The sequence below is a fragment of the Podarcis tiliguerta genome, assembly GCF_965153285.1.
Source record: "Podarcis tiliguerta genome assembly, chromosome: 17".
Lineage (NCBI taxonomy): Eukaryota > Metazoa > Chordata > Lepidosauria > Squamata > Lacertidae > Podarcis > Podarcis tiliguerta.
The window spans coordinates 9,777,190-9,796,296 of NC_139550.1; the positions used below are offsets into that span (position 1 = coordinate 9,777,190).

At 44.0% G+C, this 19,107-nt stretch overlaps 1 protein-coding gene across 3 annotated transcripts in view; it reads left to right on the forward strand.

Moving 5' to 3' along the window:
* GAK (cyclin G associated kinase) overlaps positions 1-19,107 on the forward strand; it is a 71,760-nt gene that overhangs the window by 23,414 nt on the left and 29,239 nt on the right. For all 3 annotated transcript variants that reach the window (XM_083419467.1, XM_083419468.1, XM_083419469.1), the window contains exons 6-14: positions 302-427; positions 2,501-2,590; positions 5,450-5,585; positions 6,181-6,293; positions 7,508-7,619; positions 7,884-8,007; positions 17,331-17,380; positions 17,482-17,630; positions 18,846-18,968. In XM_083419467.1, the coding sequence (XP_083275593.1) occupies positions 302-427; positions 2,501-2,590; positions 5,450-5,585; positions 6,181-6,293; positions 7,508-7,619; positions 7,884-8,007; positions 17,331-17,380; positions 17,482-17,630; positions 18,846-18,968 (1,023 nt within the window). The remainder of the gene's footprint in view (positions 1-301; positions 428-2,500; positions 2,591-5,449; positions 5,586-6,180; positions 6,294-7,507; positions 7,620-7,883; positions 8,008-17,330; positions 17,381-17,481; positions 17,631-18,845; positions 18,969-19,107) is intronic.

Sequence of the window (19,107 nt, forward strand, 5' to 3'; positions counted from 1 at the left end):
AAGTAGTCTGGGAAATATTGATAGCTACATGATGTTTATCGCATCTTTCATTGTACTTTATTCCATTAGGCTAATCTAAGAAGCAGCGTTCGCTGCTCTCCAGAGGGAAGGCCTCTTCTAAAATAAACACACGTATTAGGGAGTGTGAACAGCGCAGCCAGTACAGAATTGATAAAGCTTGTGCGCTTTGATGCTGTGAACTTGGAGGATATATGCATGAAAAGCTGCCTTTTTTAAATATAAATGTAAGTGTGTCCGCTGAATGTGCACCCTTAAACTCCCCACTTGATTGTCCGTACAGATAGAAAATATGCTGATGAGTAACCAAGGAACAATTAAACTGTGTGACTTTGGCAGTGCAACAACCATAGCACATTACCCTGACTACAACTGGTCCGCGCAGAAAAGAGCAGCGGTTGAAGAGGAGGTGAGGAACCTGATACTCTGATTTATTTTCAACGCTTTGTAACTCTAGGCTTTTTGGTATCCCTTGAATACATTAGACCAAATTCTGTCGCAGTGGAAATCACTTGGAAATGTTATGGGGGGGGGGGCATTCTTTTCCTGGTCCTATACAAGACATTCTTAAACTACTGCTGTAATAAAATAGTAGCCTTCGGATGTGTATGGCTGCAAGCCTGTACACATTTAACCTGGGAATACCTCTGAATAGTCATGCATTAGATTGTGCTGTCTGCTAAGAAGCACCACATCAAGTGTCCTTTTTTCTCTGAACCACAGCACAAATACTACATCTCTGGGGTCCTTCGGTCTTCTCTGTTGGTTAAGGCTGAATGTATTTCATGCAAATAACGTGAAGGTCGTGTCCAAAAGTTCTGCATTCGGTTTCCAAAATGAATTGTGAGCCATGCTGCTTGTGTCGCCCTGATTTGTATAACATTACTTCTGAGAGCTGCTTTTCAGAGAACCTGGAACGCTTTTGGCAAGGGCTGGTAGAATAGCAACAGGAACCTGAATTTAGGGAGCAGCAGTCTTAGAAGAGGGACGCGGGTGGCGCTGTGGGTTAAACCACAGAGCCTAGGGCTTGCTGATCAGAAGGTCGGCGGTTCGGATCCCTGCAACGGGGTGAGCTTGGTCCCTGCTCCTGCCAACCTAGCAGTTCGAAAGCACATCAAAGTGCAAGTAGATAAATAGGTACCACTCCAGCGGGAAGGTAAACGGTGTTTCTGTGCACTGTTCTGGTTCGCCAGAAGTGGCTTAGTCATGCTGAAGACCCAGAAGCTGTACGCCGGCTCCCTTGGCCAATAAAGTGAGATGAGCACCGCAACCCCAGAGTCGGTCACGACTGGACCTAATGGTCAGGGGTCCCTTTACCTTTACCTTTAGTCTTAGAGAAAATCAGGGAGCCATGATCTAGGATGCTGCAATGCCCTCTCCTAGTCACCAGGGGCCACTGTATTTTGCTGGAACTTCATGATAGCTTTTAAGGCAGTGCTACATGAAGGAGTTTGCAGTGGTCAGTCGGCTGGCCATGTGGGAACAGGAGGATTGCAGATTTACTGGTCACAGGGTCATCAGGTTGTAAACCATGAGTGGTGGTGGTGGGGAACTCTCAAAAGGGTGGCCCATTGGCTACAGGCATCTGAAATCATTCCTGGAATAGCATAATGCTGCTTACAGGTTTTTGAAATATTGAGTGGTATATAAATGCATTTAATAAATGAATAAATAACCAAGGAACAGATCAAAGAAGATCCCCCTTCTTTGAGAGTTCCCTGCCACATCCCATGGCTTATGAGAGGAGGATATCGCTATCTACATAGATATCCAGTGTAACAGACTAGGTTGGCAGGAGCTGGGATAGAGCAATGGGAGCTCACCCTGTTGTGGGGATTTGAACAATTGACCTTCTGACTGGCAAGCCCTAGAGGCTCAGTGGTTTAGACCACAGCAGCACCCGCGTCCTAGCCAACCTAGCAGTTTGAAAGCACGCCAGTTCAAGTAGATAAATAGGTACCGCTGTGGCGGGAAGGTAAATGGCATTTCTGTGCACTCTGGTTTCCATCACGGTGTTCCGTTGCGCCAAAAGTGGTTTAGTCATGCTAGCCACATGACCCGGAAAGCTGTCTGTGGATAAATGCCAGCTCCCTCGGCCTGAAAGGGAGATAAGCGCCACAAATCCATAGTCGCCTTTGACTGGACTTAACCGCCCAGGGGTCCCTTACCTTTACACTTGACAGACTACTAATACTGTACTGTACTTAGAAACAAGAATTGACCTTCACATTGATTTTCTGAGTGTTAATCTTGATTTGCATGCCGCAAAAACAAAAAATCATTTTGTTTCTTTTTATTGGTTGCTGCTGCAGGAATTACAGAAACCCAAATTTGGCATACAGGTTGTTTTGATGAAAACCAAAGCATTTTGTGCTTGGGGTGTTCTAGGTTCCTTTTAAATTTTATTTTGTGTCTGACCTTCTGCTAAGTGCATAGAAGAAGAAAAGTGCTGAGGCAGTCTTTTTATTTTGTGTGTCTACAGATCACAAGGAACACAACACCAATGTATAGGACTCCTGAAATAATAGATCTATATTCAAACTTTCCAATTGATGAAAAACAAGATATTTGGGTAAGCATTTTCTTTATACGTAGATTAGACCTTGCGTGATACCTTGTTTCCGAATATTTTCTGGATTTTGTATTTGTTTAGGGATATTCTATCCCTCCATTTCATCCCAAGGTGGTTCACAGTAAACCAATAAAACATACACAATAACACCACTGCAATACAGACATTAAAACTTCAAAAATGTGGTAGCGGTTTAACACATATAATAAATAAACAAAACAAAACAACAAAACACCTTTTGCTCGTGATACTCTTTCCTGTGGTTAAATATTATTTATCAGTTATAAAGCACCTAACATTTCACTAAGCACCATACAGATTTAAAAACAAGGCAGTCCTTGCCCACAGGTTTTCAATCTAATAAAGCACACAACACACAAGGAAAAGGAATAGAGGGAAGAGGAAAACAGGCAAGCTTACATAGTTCTTAAAATGTGACCACCTTAAACAAACAATTCAGGAAAAGGAGGAGCCAAAGGAATCTAGAATTTCTCAGGTGAGTCAATGGAGTGTGTGCTGTTATCTCTTTCTCTGTTGGCTAGTGTCGTAGTCGTGAAAACCTCTCACTCCTTTATCAGGAATGGGTGAGTTCACTGTTAACACTTTCACCAAATCAGACCCAATAGCGTAAAGCCCTTGAAATCAATTGACCTAGGTTAACCTTGTCCATTTAATTTCTTCGGTTGGACTGCCCTGACATTGGAAGCAACCTGAAGTGCTTTAAGCTACCAAACACTGTGCATTGAATTAAAAATAGACAAGACTGTGCCAAATCATCTGGAAATTTACAAGGACAACGCAACACAATGAACTGGAGGAAAAGAGACATATAAGCAAGCACACGGATTTTTCAAGACCATTGGGAATGTTAAAGCCAAACAGGGATAGGAGGCTTGCATTTTTATTTAAGTGATTGGGGGGAGCCAGTGCAGTTTCTAAGGAAGTACAGCTAAAAGAAAAGAGGTATTTGGAAGTAATTTCTGGCTATGCTCTCCATTTTTCTAATTGAAGCTGGGAAGGAAGAGGGAGAGGCGGGAGAGAGAATAATTCTCTTGTTGATGGATTTGATAGAATGTACTGATAGGAATGCCTTTAGCACAGTGCAGTGAACAGCAGACAATGTTCCAGCCTTACTGGGGAATGCATGGTGAATACATTGTAGGGATGCGGGTGGCGCTGTGGTCTAAACCATTGAACCTCATGGGCTTGCCGATCAGAAGGTCGGCAGTTCAAATCCCCGCGACGAGGTGAGCTCCCGTTGCTCTGCCCCAGCTCCTGCCAACCTAACAGTTCAAAAGCACGCCAGTGCAAGTAGATAAACGGGTACCGCTGTGGCAGGAAGGTAAACGGCGTTTCTGTGTGCTCTGGCTTCCGTCACAGTGTTCCGTTGCACCAGAAGTGCTTTAGTCATGCTGACCCGGAAAGCTGTCTGTGGACAAACGCCGGCTCCCTCGGCCTGAAAGCAAGATGAGCGTCACAACCCCATAGTCACCTTTGACTGGACTTAACCCTCCAGGGGTCCTTTATCTTTTACATTGTGAATACATGGGAGCATGCGCAGTACAGATCTTGTCCTGAGGCACTCAGGATCAGTTTGTGGGGAAGGACAGTAGCTCACTTTGTAGAGCATCTGCCGTGAATACAATAAAGTCCCAGGTTCAGTACCTAGAAGTAGAAGAAGAGTTTGGATTTGATATCCTGCTTTATCACTACCTGAAGGAGTCTCAAAGTGGCTAACAATCTCCTTTCCCTTCCTCCCCCACAACAAACACTCTGTGAGGTGAGTGGGGCTGAGAGACTTCAAAGAAGTGTGACTGGCCCAAGGTCACCCAGCAGCTGCATGTGGAGGAGCGGGGAAGCGAACCCGGTTCCCCAGATTACGAGTCTACCGCTCTTAACCACTACACCACACTGACGCTCTGCCTAGTGACTCCCAAGTAGGGCTGGGAAAAGGTGCTGTCTGAAAGCCTGGGGAGCCGCTGCCACTCAGTGTAGACGATACTGAGCTAGATGGACCAATGGTTTGACTCCATATAGGGTGGTGAAAGCAGCAGGAGAATACGTAGAACTGATGGGCAGGCAGATTGTTCTGTATTGCTCTGCTGGGTGTCAAGCTTACCAAAACATATGTACTTGATGAGGAATCGATTCAGTGCTTATATGCACATCTTGCTCAGTTTTGACATGATCGCCTGCGTTTTCTGTCCTCATCATCTCTGAGAGAGCAGATTAAGATTCCTGGGTTAGAGAGCAGAATGTGGGAACTGCTGAAGTGTTACGATCATTGGTTACTTTTTTTGCTGCGGCAGCGACTTTCAATATTTTAAGCAAAAAAACAAACACATACGCACATTATAGCCAGTATATATATTTTTAATTGAACTGCGTTAAAGCATCTCAGACACACAAATAGGCCATAGATGGTGAAAGGCCTGATTGAAAAAGGCATGTTTTTGCCTGGCGCCTAAAGAGAGAGCAGGAGCCGCCATTGGAAAGTGTTGCCACTCTCTGTTGTGTTGTGGTCGAGATACAAACTTGGGATGGCAGCCAAGGCTCATTGGTATCCTCTTTCATTGGCAAGGCTCAATCTGGGAAGCCAAGCCATGGTTTCATGTGGGATTTTAGCCAGGATTAAGTCAACAAACTGTGGTTAGCACTCATTATGGCTGCATGGCTGCAGCAGATCATCCAATGCTGTAGTCTGCTCCGAAGTAATTGAATACCATAGGCTATTGGGTGAAATGAAATAATAGCTCCCATAGCTGATTCGATTTAAGCTTGAACAACTTAACTATTTAGGAATTTGGGGAGGTTTTGGTGTGTGTGTGTGTGTTTAACTTCTGCATTCTTCCCCTGCAGGCATTGGGTTGCATCCTCTACCTGTTGTGCTTCAGGCAACATCCATTCGAAGATGGAGCTAAGCTTCGAATAGTCAATGGAAAATATTCAATTCCTCAGAATGACACAAGATACACAGTGTTTCATGATCTCATTCGTAAGTTTAAGACTGTAATGCTGAATTCACTTAGGGCAAATGAAAGGGGAATGATCTGATAGTTTTGTATGAATTTAAGGTTCTTTTTGTTTGTTTCCTCTGCAAAAATGCACCTTTTTAAAAAAACAACCAACAGTTTCTGTTCATGTAATTAATGGGAAATGACAGTATACATGCAGGTTGAAGAGAAAATCCATGAATATAAGAAATTAGAAGTGGCAGTGAAGTTAACCGTTCCATCTTTTTATTATTTGAGTGTAGCGTTGACTTTATTCCAGTGTACAGGTAGGGGATTTATGGCCCACCAGATGATGTGTACTACAACTTCCATCAGCTCAAGCCAGCATGGCCAGTGATCAGAGAATTCTCAGCTATTCACAGTTCGAAGCCCTTGATCACTGAAACAATTAAAGCCACATTTTGTGGTATAACTGAAGTTATGCAAATATTCATTAGCCAGGTCTTTTACCCATTTTGAAAGTCTCTTTGGATGACTGGCAGGATAGAAATCTTAGGGCAGGGGAAACCAGAAATTTGTTTTTGAGGTCTGCAGATTAAACCCCTGTTTCAATAATCTGTTGTGTCATTTTATTAGGATCGAGTCTGAAAGTGAATCCGGAAGAGAGGCTGTCCATCACAGAGCTTGTGAATCAATTGCAGGAGATTGCAGCTGCTAGAAATGTGAACCCAAAGTCCCCTATCACAGAGGTATTTGGAGCTATTGAGCAAAGCCTTATGGTTTGGGGTCCTCTGCACTGAAACTCCAAATTGCCCATTGAAGATGCGCCAATGTTGGAATAAGGCAAATAGATTGGCGTGTTTCGTACAATTCTCCCAAAAGCAATGTTGTCAAATAAATTCTGTTCTGTTTCCCATCCTCCTGACTCTGATCTCAGAAGTCAGGGAATAAGGGGAATGAGTAGCAGGTATAGAGAAACCCCAACCTGGTGCCCCTCACCATTTTGGACTACAATTCCCATCATCCATGGCCATTGGCTATGGAGAATGAGGCTGATGGAGGCTGTTGGTGGGCATCAGTTTGGGGGAGGCTGGTAGAGAGCAAGATCTGCTTCATTTCTAGTCATCTTGGCATTTGCACGTGAATCATCTTTTTTATTATTTCAGGACTGCTTGAAATATAAGTGCTGATCAAACTTTGCAACATTCCCTTCCCGCAATCTACCAAACACATTTGGTGCTCCACATACAATGTGACGTTTGCATCCCTCTTGTAAAGTAGATGAGTTCTATCTCTGTATTGCAGAAGAAGCAATATGAGGTTGGGCCGATAGGAAATTGAGAGGGTGATAGTTTGCCTAAAGCTACCTAGCGAGCATTTACAGTGGTACCTCTGGATGCAAACGGGATCCGTTCCGGATCCTGTCATTTTGAGCATCTACACGTCATTTTGAGCATCTACACATGCGCGAGCGACGAAACCCAGAAGTAACGCACTCTGTTACTTCCGGGTCGCCACGGAGCGTAACTTGAAAACGCTCAACCTGAAGCATATTTAACCTGAGGTATGACTGTACTGTAAATATTGACTTTTCTCCAGCTTTGATGAGCTATCTTGGCAAGTATAGCTTGTCATTGCAGCGCTGCAGGAAGTGGTATGTGCTGAGATTTCCTCTTCCAGAGTAAAGGAGCATTATCCTTCGTACTTAATTGACCTCCGTATAAATATTTCTGGTTTTTTCACCTCAATTAATTTTTCTGCCAACTTCATTAAATGAAAAACTCAAATGAATAAAATAGAGAATAGTGGCGGAACCCATTTTATGGCCAGGATACAATTTGTTTGTGGACCCCACCTGGCAAGTGGCTTTAAGATGCTCTGTGTTGCTTGTACCTTTTGGTGGGGTGTGTGTTTGAAAGAGATCGAAGTGCTAATTCTGGAAATGGCTGATTTTTCTTTCCAGCTCCTTGAACAGAATGGAGGCTATGGAAATAATGCTCTGCCTAGGACATCTTCAGCTGTAGTAACACAGAACTCAAAGCCAGCAGGGCAGCTCAACAACATGTACAATGCAGGTATATTCCCAAATATTCCCTCCTCCACCCCCATGTTTTTTTATTATTATCAGAGCATCAAAATATGTGAGATCTCCCAGTACCATGTCTGGTTGTACTTCTTGGTAATCGCTTTTCCGACCAATTGTTTAATAATGGGACTAAACCTTTCTAAAGAAACGCAAAAATATAGGAGAGAGTTTAAGTGCACCACCAAATTGTTTGACGCTGAAGCTAATGGACTGCAATTGTGCTCAGTTACTTTTCTGTGCCCTTGGCTCTTAGGTCTGACGGTAGCCGAATGTGACCAGACTTACAGCGGATTCTTTGATATTCTTAGGGGCGGGACGGAGAGGTTTCTCACAAATATCAAGGACACATCTTCGAAAGTTATTCAGTCTGTGGCCAAGTAAGTAGAACTGTAACTGTGCTGATAAAGGGAATGCAGACCCACAAACATAATTCACCTCTCCCCCAGTGCATTGGGTATTTCATGTACTGTGTCTTTCCCGCCCCCACATGTGGTTTTTAAAAAGAGATGGCCTTCTCCAAAACTTGTGAAAAAGCAGGAAGGGGTGGGTTATGATAGGCTCAGTGGATGAGTCTGTGCTCTGGGCACTATCCTGTTTCAAGATATTGTGGTTATGTGGTTTTGGAACTTCCAAAACATTTGGAAACCAAGGCGTGGCTTCGGGAAGCTCCTGCAGCCAATCAGAAGCCACGTCGGACATTCGGGTTCCAAAGAACGTTCACAAACCGGAACACTCACTTCCAGGTTTGTGGCGTTCGGGAGCCAAAACTTTCGACTCACAAAGTGTTTGGGATCCAAGGTACGACTGGAAGAGGCACTGTATGTGTGCAAAGTTGTGTACATCACTAGAAAAAGCTGCTTTAAAATAATAATCCCTAACCTGGCTTATACTGCAAATGTTACATTATTGGAGAGGTTTGAGCTCTCATACTGAGAATATTGTACTGACACAACCACACGAGTTCAGGACAGAACTAGGTGCAATAGGGAGCATAAGGTCTGCTGCCCCACTCAGCAGCAAGGTTTCTGGTTTCACTCCTACCCTTCTGTTTCATGCAGTGCAACTTGGCACTGTAGCAACCTGCAATTCCATGCCATCTGGTCTACAGACCTCCTGCTAAAAGCAAGTGGCAACGTGGGATCCTAGCCAAGATAGGTTAAGAAATATGTAATATCCCAGTAGCTGAATGTTTAGAAGCATAGCAGTTTCTGATTGGCTTGACTCCCCCACCTGTAAAAATAAACATGTGAAAGGCACAGAAATCCCCATCTGCCGAGCCTGGCAAGCTCCAAATATTATGCCATGTTCCAAATTAGCTTGTTTATTTAGCTGTTTTTATATTGCCTTTCAGGACCGAAAAGGGGTGCCTCACAATTAAAAGCGTAACTATTTAAAACCTAAAACAGTAACTATGAAATGTAGCGCATAAATAAAGTGCAGTAATTAGAATCAGTAAGTTCATTCATTTTAAAAGCAGATTGGAATGGTGAAGTTTTTAAAGGCTCAAGTTCACAGCCAGACACACAGCTGGGTGGAATGTCCCAGGGACGGGGCTACCACTGAAAAGGCCCTGTCTCTTGTGACTGCCATACTTCAGTTTGTGGTGTAAAAGAAGGGAAAAGATGGTGCTTAACATATATATGGTTTGTTTGTTTCTTTAAGTAAAACATGAGCTTATTATAAATACAAAGAATAGTACAGCTCTAAATCCATAAGGATCAACAGTAAACCTGGCATTTAACATGCAATTGCCAGCTCATTTAAAGACTACCTGGAATAAAAAAAGGTAGGAACCGGTCCCTACAAACTAAAATTATGGAACAGATTAGCTACTTTTTGGGCGTGTGGGGAGAGAGGGAGCACACAAGCATGGGGCTACCATAGGAAAATTCTTGCTACTGGAAGCTGCCAGTCTAGCTTCGAGACAGCTGAGGAACTCAAGAGTGCGCCCCCCCCCCCGAATATAAGCCAGCCTAACCCATCCTCCGGTGCCCTCCTGGCGATGCCAGACTACAGCTACCCTCAACCTCAGCCAGCATGACCCACGTTCAGGTATGCTGGGAGTTGTGGTTCCAAATATCTGAAGAGCCTCAAGGTTAGTAGAAGGGATTCTCCAACACCCTGCTTCCCTGCAGTTTTAAATACAGTGGTGCCTCGCAAGACGAAATTAATTCGTTCCGCGAGTCTCTTCGTCTAGCGGTTTTTTCGTCTTGCGAAGCAACCCTATTAGCGGATTAGCGCTATTAGCGGTTTAGCGGCTATTAGCGGTATTAGCGGCTATTAAAGGCTTAGCGGATTAGCGGATTAGCTGCTAAAAGGCTATTAGCGGTTTAGCGGCTTAGAAAAAGGGGGTGGGGAGCGAAAAAAAATCTCAAGACTCGCAAGACATTTTCGTCTTGCAAAGCAAGCCCGTAGGGAAATTCGTCCTGCGAAGCGCATCGAAAAACGGAAAACCCTTTCGTCTAGCGGGTTTTCCGTCTTGTGAGGCATTCGTCTTGCGGGGCACCACTGTATAAGAACTGGTATAGTTAATCACGTACAGAAGTTTACCAGTACCCAGTGGAACTCTTGAAACATGGGTGCCCCATGGTGAAGGTCGCGTCTATAATCACAGTGCAGTTTTGGGTGTCTGCAGTGTGCTTGTGTTCTGGGTTCGCCAGCCTTTATTTACCTTTCCTGTTCGGATGATTGGCAGCCACTGCAGCTGGAAGGCATCACTGGGGTTTGGGCGCACAATTTCCCAGCTGAATGCAGAGGCATAGCATAGGGGGGGTGGGGGGGCACATTGCCCCAGGCACTGTTTTTGGAGGGGCGCATGAGCTGTTGCGTCCTTCTCATGCCACTCTCCAGCTGGAGGGTGGCTTGGGAAGGACGCAGCAGGCATGCACACTGCCAACCCTGTGCCGCTTTTGCGAGTCCCAGAAAGCGGTGCTGGGCTCCCAGGGTGATGTCGTCCAGAATTGGTTGTCTGGGCTCCGCACTGCACAGCTGGGCAGGTGGAGCAGCGCAGCCCTGCTTAGCTCCAGTGGGTGGGGGTCACTCCAGTGGCATGCCCCACCCTCATGGTGCACTGCATGCACCCACCCCAGGCGCTACCAAAAAATGCTCCGCCACGGCTGAATGGTTATTTATAGCATGGATTCCCCATAGTACTCTACCTACATATACTTCTATGGGAGATGGCAACTTGGGAGAACTGGCAGAAAATGTTGATTTTGTGGGTAGGGCATTCCTCTTGCCCCTGGCACCCATCAGCCAAGCCTCTGTAGACAGAGACTATGGAGAGGGAAAGCCCTTGTCATAAGGCACTTAGCTAATGTACCGTGTTTTTCTGTGTATAAGACACCCCCATGTATAAGACGTCCCCTATTCTTGGGGACTCTAAATTAAGAAAACACCCCGCAGCACTACCCGTTTATAAGATGAGCCCATAGCTGTCAACCTTCTCTTTTTTTGTGGGAAATTCCCTTATTCCAGTGCCGTTTCCCACTGCTTCCCGCTGCTATCCCGGATTGTTAGATATCCCGTAGACTGTCCCCGGGACAGGTGAGGCTGCTGATCCCTTATTTTCGAGGCTGCTGATCTCTTATTTTCAAATCTGAAAGTTGCCAGCTATGGACAAGCCCCAATTCTAAACCTAATTTTTTGGTAAAGAAGAAGAAGAAGAAGAGTTTGGATTTGATATCCCGCCTTTCACTCCCTTTAAGGAGTCTCAAAGCGGCTAACATTCTCCTTTCCCTTCCTCCCCCACAACAAACACTCTGTGAGGTGAGTGGGGCTGAGAGACTTCAGAGAAGTGTGACTGGCCCAAGGTCACCCAGCAGCTGCATGTGGAGGAGCGGAGACGCGAACCCGGTTCACCAGATTACGAGACTACCGCTCTTAACCACTACACCACACTGGCTAGGTATAAGAAACCTAGTCTTATACACGGAAAAATACGGTACATTAAACTTACAGAGAGGCTTGAGGCTTATTACTGTGGAGTGATTATGACCTCAAGGTTAAGGTAACCAATGGTAAGCCATCTTCCATTCACCTTTTTCATGATGCAGTTTTTGTTGGTTGCCCAAGGGCAGAGGCCTCATAGGCCCAAGGGTAGATCAGCCGGCCCTCCTCCCATCTCTCTGCTCTCTCCCAAGTGTGGCACTCGAATGCTAGCCGCCGTCTTCTGCCAGAGAGAAACCCCTCTGGGATGGACTGGAACCGTCTCTTTCAAGCAGGGCCTTTCCTGGGCAAGGTGAAAAAGCTGACACTTCAGTAAAGGTCTTTTGAGGGCCCAGGTGTGGATGGACTTGACCATGGGGAACTGGTTAGTGATGCTAGGGAGAATTGTATAGCACCTGAGTCGAAGAGACCCAAACCGAAAGCAAAACCCCACGGCAGCCTTTGTGCTTGGTTAGTTCTTAATGAGCCAAGTTGTATTGCTAGTATCCTCCATGCTGTGCAATAAATCAAAGGCTCTTATATGTACGTATTATGAACGTAAATAGTAAAAAACTACATTTTCCCACTGCAAAATGGTGAGCTATTGTGGTAATCTATGAAACCAAAGCAAAGGGTTTGGCATGAATTTTATGTCCTTGCTGTTAAAGCTGATACCATATTTAGCTTCTAGATAGATACCTGCTTGCTCCCCAAAAGAAATAATTTGCATGAGCAGCATAAAGGTTTATTTATGTTTTTAGTATTGGCTTTCTTAACACACACCCCTTCACCACAAGGCCCCTGGGCAGGTTACAACAACATAGCACATTGCAGCTCATATCTTTTTAGCCAAATATGTTTTATCTCTACTGAGGCCCAGATCCGAAGAACTGTGCATGAGCTACACACTTGGAAAGGGGTCTGGTAGCTGGTGTTTGCTTGTTGCTCTTCCTTTGTAACATGGCGCTGAAAGGAGTTTTGAATAGCAGACTTGCTTCCACCCTCACCCCCCGTATTGCTCTAAAGAGCAGACAGAATGCCTTCCAAGGAAAAACAGGAATAAATGGAAATCCCAATGCCTTTTGGGTTCGCTAACAATAATTTTTGGAACCCATTTTAAGTAATATGGGACACCGTAGATGATGAAAGGTCTTATGTCTGAGGTTTGTAATTTTGAAACTGCATTTTCCATATTGTTAGTATGAGATAATTTCCAAACTGTAAGAATTGCCACTTGCACCATAACCATATGTGTGTTTACTTGGAAGCAAACTGGTTTGAGACTGATGGTCTGCCAAGTAAACATGATATTGGGGGTAGGTAGGCGGGGAGATCCACTGTCTCTGTGCAACTGGCACATATCACTGAAGTGCAAGATGACTAACCAGCCTCAGCGGGGTATGAGGAACATTCATGCAAATCTCTTTTGGGCTAAATGAAATGCCATTCCCTTGACTCCCAATGAGGTTTCTATGTTCTATGTCATTGTTGCACTTGCTTAATGCTCCTTTCACTTATGATATGAATTGGTTGGATGGATGGATGTATAGTATCACTTGAAGCTCAAACCTTATTTTCTTTATATATCTTGCCATTAAATGCTTTTCAAAGCGATGCAAACAAATGAAACTGCAATGGCTGGTGCTCTTTTTATTTATTTTTTTAGGTTCCTAGCATTAATGGTTTTCATTACCTATAGTAGTGTTTTCCTAATGTGACTTAAGACATTCGTTAAGGAGGGAAAGCAAGATTTGTTTTTCAGAGGGTTATGAGATGGCTGTTTTGGAGAGGGCTTTCTCTCGTTCTCTTTTTATTTTGCATCTTGATTTTGCGTGTGACGCTTATTTCCTTGCCCATTTTTCCCCCCTCCTTCAACTTTCATCAATCCATGCCCACGTTCTTAGCAGTCCAAGGTAAATATGCCTCAATTGTCTGTGTTCTCTGTGTTGCATGCTAACAGGATTGTTCTGGTCTTAACCTGCTAACGTTAACTATGTCATACTGAGAAGTTTCTGAACTCTCAAGTTATACATAAGAGATGACACGCTAATCGTGGTCAGTGCATTGGCCCCTACACATTGGTAGACCTACAACAATATGAATAAAGGAATTGCCCTGTAGCTGCCGGATTTCATTCTACTTAAGTATCTTTTGATAGTCTTAATACATGTATAACTTCAGAGCTTCTGGTTTTGTTTTTTGTTTTTTTTAAAAATCTGCCAAATTTCTACATCTTTTTTTTCTCTTTATGCTCTAGGAAGCTTAGTTTGGTCAGAGTTGAGTATGCACTTCTGGAGTTAACTCTGAAAGTATTACTTCTGGTAAATGAGTCACCATAGCCACTAGAGGGCCAAGAAAAATTGTGTCCCGGGCTTTTTAGACTCGTCTACCCATCTGAAACCAAAGGGACACATTGGTTGCCAGATGTGAAATGTATTGGCATTGTTTTTAGCTGTCGTGCCCCACTACAGAAGCAGTTTAGAAGGGGGTGCTCTGGGGCAAGGGGAAAAGTCCCATTGCACTAGCAGACGTCTTTCCGCAACCACAATAACTTAGCTGAATCCTGCCCTACATCTCTTGGTCCAGTTCAGTGCCAGATTTACGTGCACTGGTACCCCGCAAGACGAATGCCTCGGAAGACGAAAAACTCGCAAGACGAAAGAGTTTTCCATTTTCTGAGGTGCTTCGCAAGGCGGATTTCCCTATGGGCTTGCTTTGCAAGACAAAACGTCTTGCGCCTTTTTTTTTTTAAACCGCCAATGCATTCCTATGGGAAACCGTCAATACACAGCGGTGCTTTGCAAGACGAAAAAACTTGCAGAACGAATTAATTTCGTCTTGTGGGGCACCACTGTATAAGCTAAACAAGCTACAGCTTAGGGCCCCTATCTCTTGGGGGCCCCCCAAAAGATTAAAGGAAAAAACCCCTGGATGTACATTTCCAAAATATAAGATAAAAAACAAATAAAATAAAACCTACATACAGCAACAGCGTTTTGTGTTGTATAGGCTCCTATGATGTAAGTGATGGGCCCCACATATGGCATATATTCAACACAAAAAAAACAGTGACAATTTGTTGTTGACAAAGGAGAGCTACACATATAAAGGACCCCATTATCTTCAGTAGTTTTGGGCCTCATCAAACCTAAATCCGGCCCTGGTCCAGATAGCAGCTAAGGAATGATTGGGAGACCAGTTTTAGCTGGTCTTAATATGCAAGGCAGGTTTCGGTGCATATTGAAGAAATGGAAGCAAAATGTTGCAGGGCAGGGCACACAGGGTGGTGGAACTAAAGAGAATAAAACTTCAACGAAGCATTTCATATGGACTTGGACCACAAGTGTGAGTGCTTAAAAGAAAGTTGGTGTTCTTTTCTAAAAGCACCTGTGTGTTTGACTGACGGTACAGTCAAACCTCTGTTGTCGAACGTAATCCAATCCGGAATTGGGAACGTTCGACTTCCGAAACATTCAGCAACCGAGGCGCGGCTTGTTCGAGTTCCGAAAAATGTTAAAAAACCAGAGCATTTTCTTCCGGGTTTTCAGCATTCAGGAACTGAGGTTTGACTGTACCAGCTGGCAACGCATAAACCTATTCTAGTTCAGGAATATTCCTTCATGTTGAGTGGAGACACACACATCTGATTAAAAAGTAGTGAAATAGAAGACTGGACTGACCAGCTGACCTAAACATTCAGCAAAATGGACTCCATCCAGGGACTGTACCACACTGGACTGTAAATGAAGGGGTGGGAAATAATTGTATTTTTTTAAAGTGCTCTCTCTGTGTGCTCACATATGTGCAAACACAACATCGTGAAAAAGGACTAGACTACAACTGCCATCCCCAATGTGCAAATTTTCTACTTGCTGGGAGTTTTCCTAACATAAACAGGGATATTTTAAAAATGAAACTTACCCCCAAGCCCCCACCCTGCCCAGCAATCTTCAATGGCTTTTGTTAAAAGAAGGAAACTTGTGCCTTCCTGGAGTGTGTGTGGGAAGTTTTTGTATCTTAAGGTTACCTGTTTGGAGAGTGGGCATGGGTTGTGCTTGCTCTGTAGTATTTTGCCTCCACAATATTTCTTTAACAGTGCCAATCCTCTATTTCAAATTATAAACACACTTATCTCTGTTAAGGAGTCTAAAGGATACCTGTGGTTCTGACCTAGGTTAACCTGCTTCTGTTCAATTCTTCTTATTTCTGTTCACTTGTTTGCTTGCGACTGATACACCTTTATGCTGGTTTATCAAATAGTATTTTGTGTATTTCCACTTAAAGTGCTAATCCATCTCTCTTAGTTCAGTTCTCTTTTAAGGGAGACTCTTTCTGTGCGCTCATGAATTAATAACGTCTTTGTTTTTTGCTTAACCATAGAGCAGGGCAAGGGAACCTGGTGCCCTCCAACTGCTGTTGGACTCCAAATCCCACAGCCTCAGCCAGACAGGCCAGCGGTCAGGAATAATGGGAGTTGTAGTCCAATATTTTGAGGGCCACAGGTTCTAAAGCTCTGCTGTAGAGACCTTCCTAAATCTTTTCCCCTCTGTGTAAAACCATAGACTTAACTAGTTATTAGTGGCCAAGTGAAGCATAAACTGGGTTAGGTGAGTCAGTGTTGTGGAAACCTAGAAAAGCCCCAGAAATCATATTTTGTCTGAACCCTCTCCAAAAGTGGTAGAAGAATGAGAGAGGTCATCAAAATTGTATTGCTTTGTATAGTCCTGATTTTATATTTTTTAGTAAGGCATGTACACACGCCTACATCTAACCCCATCAGCTCATTGCCAGATCCTCAAGATGCTACTCAGCAGATCTGAGAGGCGGGAAGCAGCTTGTCAATTTCATATTGGTGGTGAATCTTGGCCTCAGCATTGCGACATCTGTAGCTGTTGGCTCAGTGGCACCAATAATGTGCTCCTTGGCCTGTGGATTGCAGAAGGACCATACATGGGGCATATCTGAGTCAAGGCTAGCAGAGAGCTTTAATTTTGCCCATGAGCCTCCTGCACAACATAGTATATGAACTTTCCCTGTTAGCTCCGGAGGTGGGAACGATGATTCAGTCGTTTGCCACTATTCATTGCAGTAAGAAGGGGAAGGAGAGCAGGGTGTATCTGCCCACTTCACCAAGTCAAGGGAGCTTCTACAGCCGCTGTGGCTTGAAGTTAGTGCTGCAGTAGCCATGGGAATAATGGGATATTAACCTCACAAACCTTTCATGCAGATCAGTCTTGCCCATCCAAGTTCCCTCCAGGCATGGGGACTACAACTCCCATCATCTTTGACTATTGGCCATGTTGGCCTGTAGCTGAGTTGACCTGTAGTCCCATACATCTTGAGGGCATGAAGTTGGGGAAAGCTGATGTAGATCACTGGGAATAGTCTTATCTCTCTCGCCCTGCCCGCCCTCCATAAGAATTTTCGTAAGTCTGTTGCCTTAAGTATTCAAAACATTCCGTTTCAGGATGTTTGATATGTCTCATATTCTGCCCAGGAGACAGAGAGTTTCATGAATGGGACGGTGCCATCTGCTTACTAACTTACGCTGCTGTGCTAGATTCTTTAGATACCTTCTATAATTCAGAGATTTGTGACAGATGTAGGAGAGACTCTCCAAAGGTGGGTGGGAGGTGTTGGTATTCCGGCTTGAAGGGCAAGGAAGCTGGCATAGAGAACCTAGTAAGGTAGCTCCCATCCTGAAAACTCCATTTTCGAAGCAGCCTAGAGATTCTGTAGTTTTAACTTGAGTATTCCTCTCTTTACATTTCAGTTATGCCAAGGGGGATTTGGATTTATCATACATCACTTCCAGAATTGCTGGTATGATAAGATCATCCTTTATCAAATTGCATATTCTAGCTGCTTTTATGAAAACAAAGGCTTGAGCCTCTGCTATCGTTTTATTTCTTCTTCCTTCCCAGTGATGTCCTTTCCGGCAGAAGGTGTTGAGTCTGCAATAAAAAATAACATAGAAGACGTGCGGTTGTTCTTAGACTCGAAACATCCCGGACGCTATGCTGTCTACAATCTGTCTCCGAGAACGTACAGACCCTCCAGATTTCACAATAGGGTTTGTAAGCCAGTGCTGCTTTGCCACTGTTCCTTTTGCCATCGCAATGTCTTCTTCTTTTCCATTAGAAACTCGTAACCCGGTGCTTCCTTGACATGTGGGAAGCTGTAAGGGTTGCTAGGATGTCCTCTACCTGCTTGGCGTCCCTGTACAAATGAGAGAATATTTTTGGAATGGTTTGGACTGTTTCCAGAATGCTTTAAAAATGTTTTTGGTATTGATGTGTTTAGTGCCCTGGGCTCCTTCAGAAGGAAGGGCAGGATATAAGTTTAATATATAACAACAGCAACAACAACAACAACAACAACAACTATTATTATTATTATTATTATTATTATTATTATTATTATTATTTCTGGCCTTTGGCCATGTTGGCTGGAGACTGGCTGAGACTGATGTAAGTTGTAGTCCGAAACATCTGGAAGCCACCAGGTTAGCGCAATTGTGTGTTCATATTTCACTTCTTTGTGCTTGACTGGTAGCCTCTGGATTTAGATGGGGAAACCTGGGCAGAAAGCATTGCTGTGATAGTTCCTCAGTGGCCTTAGGCGAGTCACAAATCCCTTACCCTTCTTGCAGCATTGTAGTAAAATGAAACATCATGCTTATACGCTGAGCTGCTTGGCTGAAATAAATGATAAAACATGTGAGAGAGACATATTTTGTCACACCTTTCTTTCTTATGACAGGGATGTTAACTCCTTTCAGAAAATGGGGAAAGGGCGATGTGCAGGTTCTGGTTTCCGAAAAAGCGTGGAAATGGGTTTAGAGCAGCAGTAGAAACAGATGCCATGAGCCCAAAAGAAGACCTTAAAAAAAATATACCTATACCTATATCAGTGCAACACTTTAATCTAAATTGTGTTATGTTGCTAAATCATGAGGACGATTGGAAATGTGCAGAAATTCAGCAAGGTTAGCCTAGCATCTTTCTGTAGTACGTTCTTAACATCATGAAGAAACAGATGGCAGGTCGTCCCATGCCTGCTAAGCTGCTGAGCTTCCTTTTATGAAATTTGCAAAATATAATTGAGGGTTCAGAGTCTTGAAATAGCACGTCTTGGCTTTGGTCATCTTGTCTGTTTCTGGAGATCTTTTTTGGGGTGGGAGGAGTTGAATATTTATTTCATTTGTTATATAGCAGGCTTGAAAGCTATACAAGTTTCTGATTATAATTCGTTAAATGCACCCCACCCTGCACTGTCTCTAAAACAGGTGTCTGAATGTGGCTGGCCAGCAAGGCGTTCGCCAAACCTTCAAAACCTTTATAGCATTTGCAAGAACATGCATTTATGGCTGAAGCAAGACCCCAAGAACGTTTGCATTGTGCACTGCCTTGTAAGTAGCAACAGGTCCTGAAATGCCCCTGTAGCTCCAACAATACAGTGGTGCCTCGCAAGACGAAAAGAATCCGTTCCGTGAGTCTCTTTGTCTAGCGGTTTTTTCGTCTTGCGAAGCAAGCCCATTAGCGGATTAG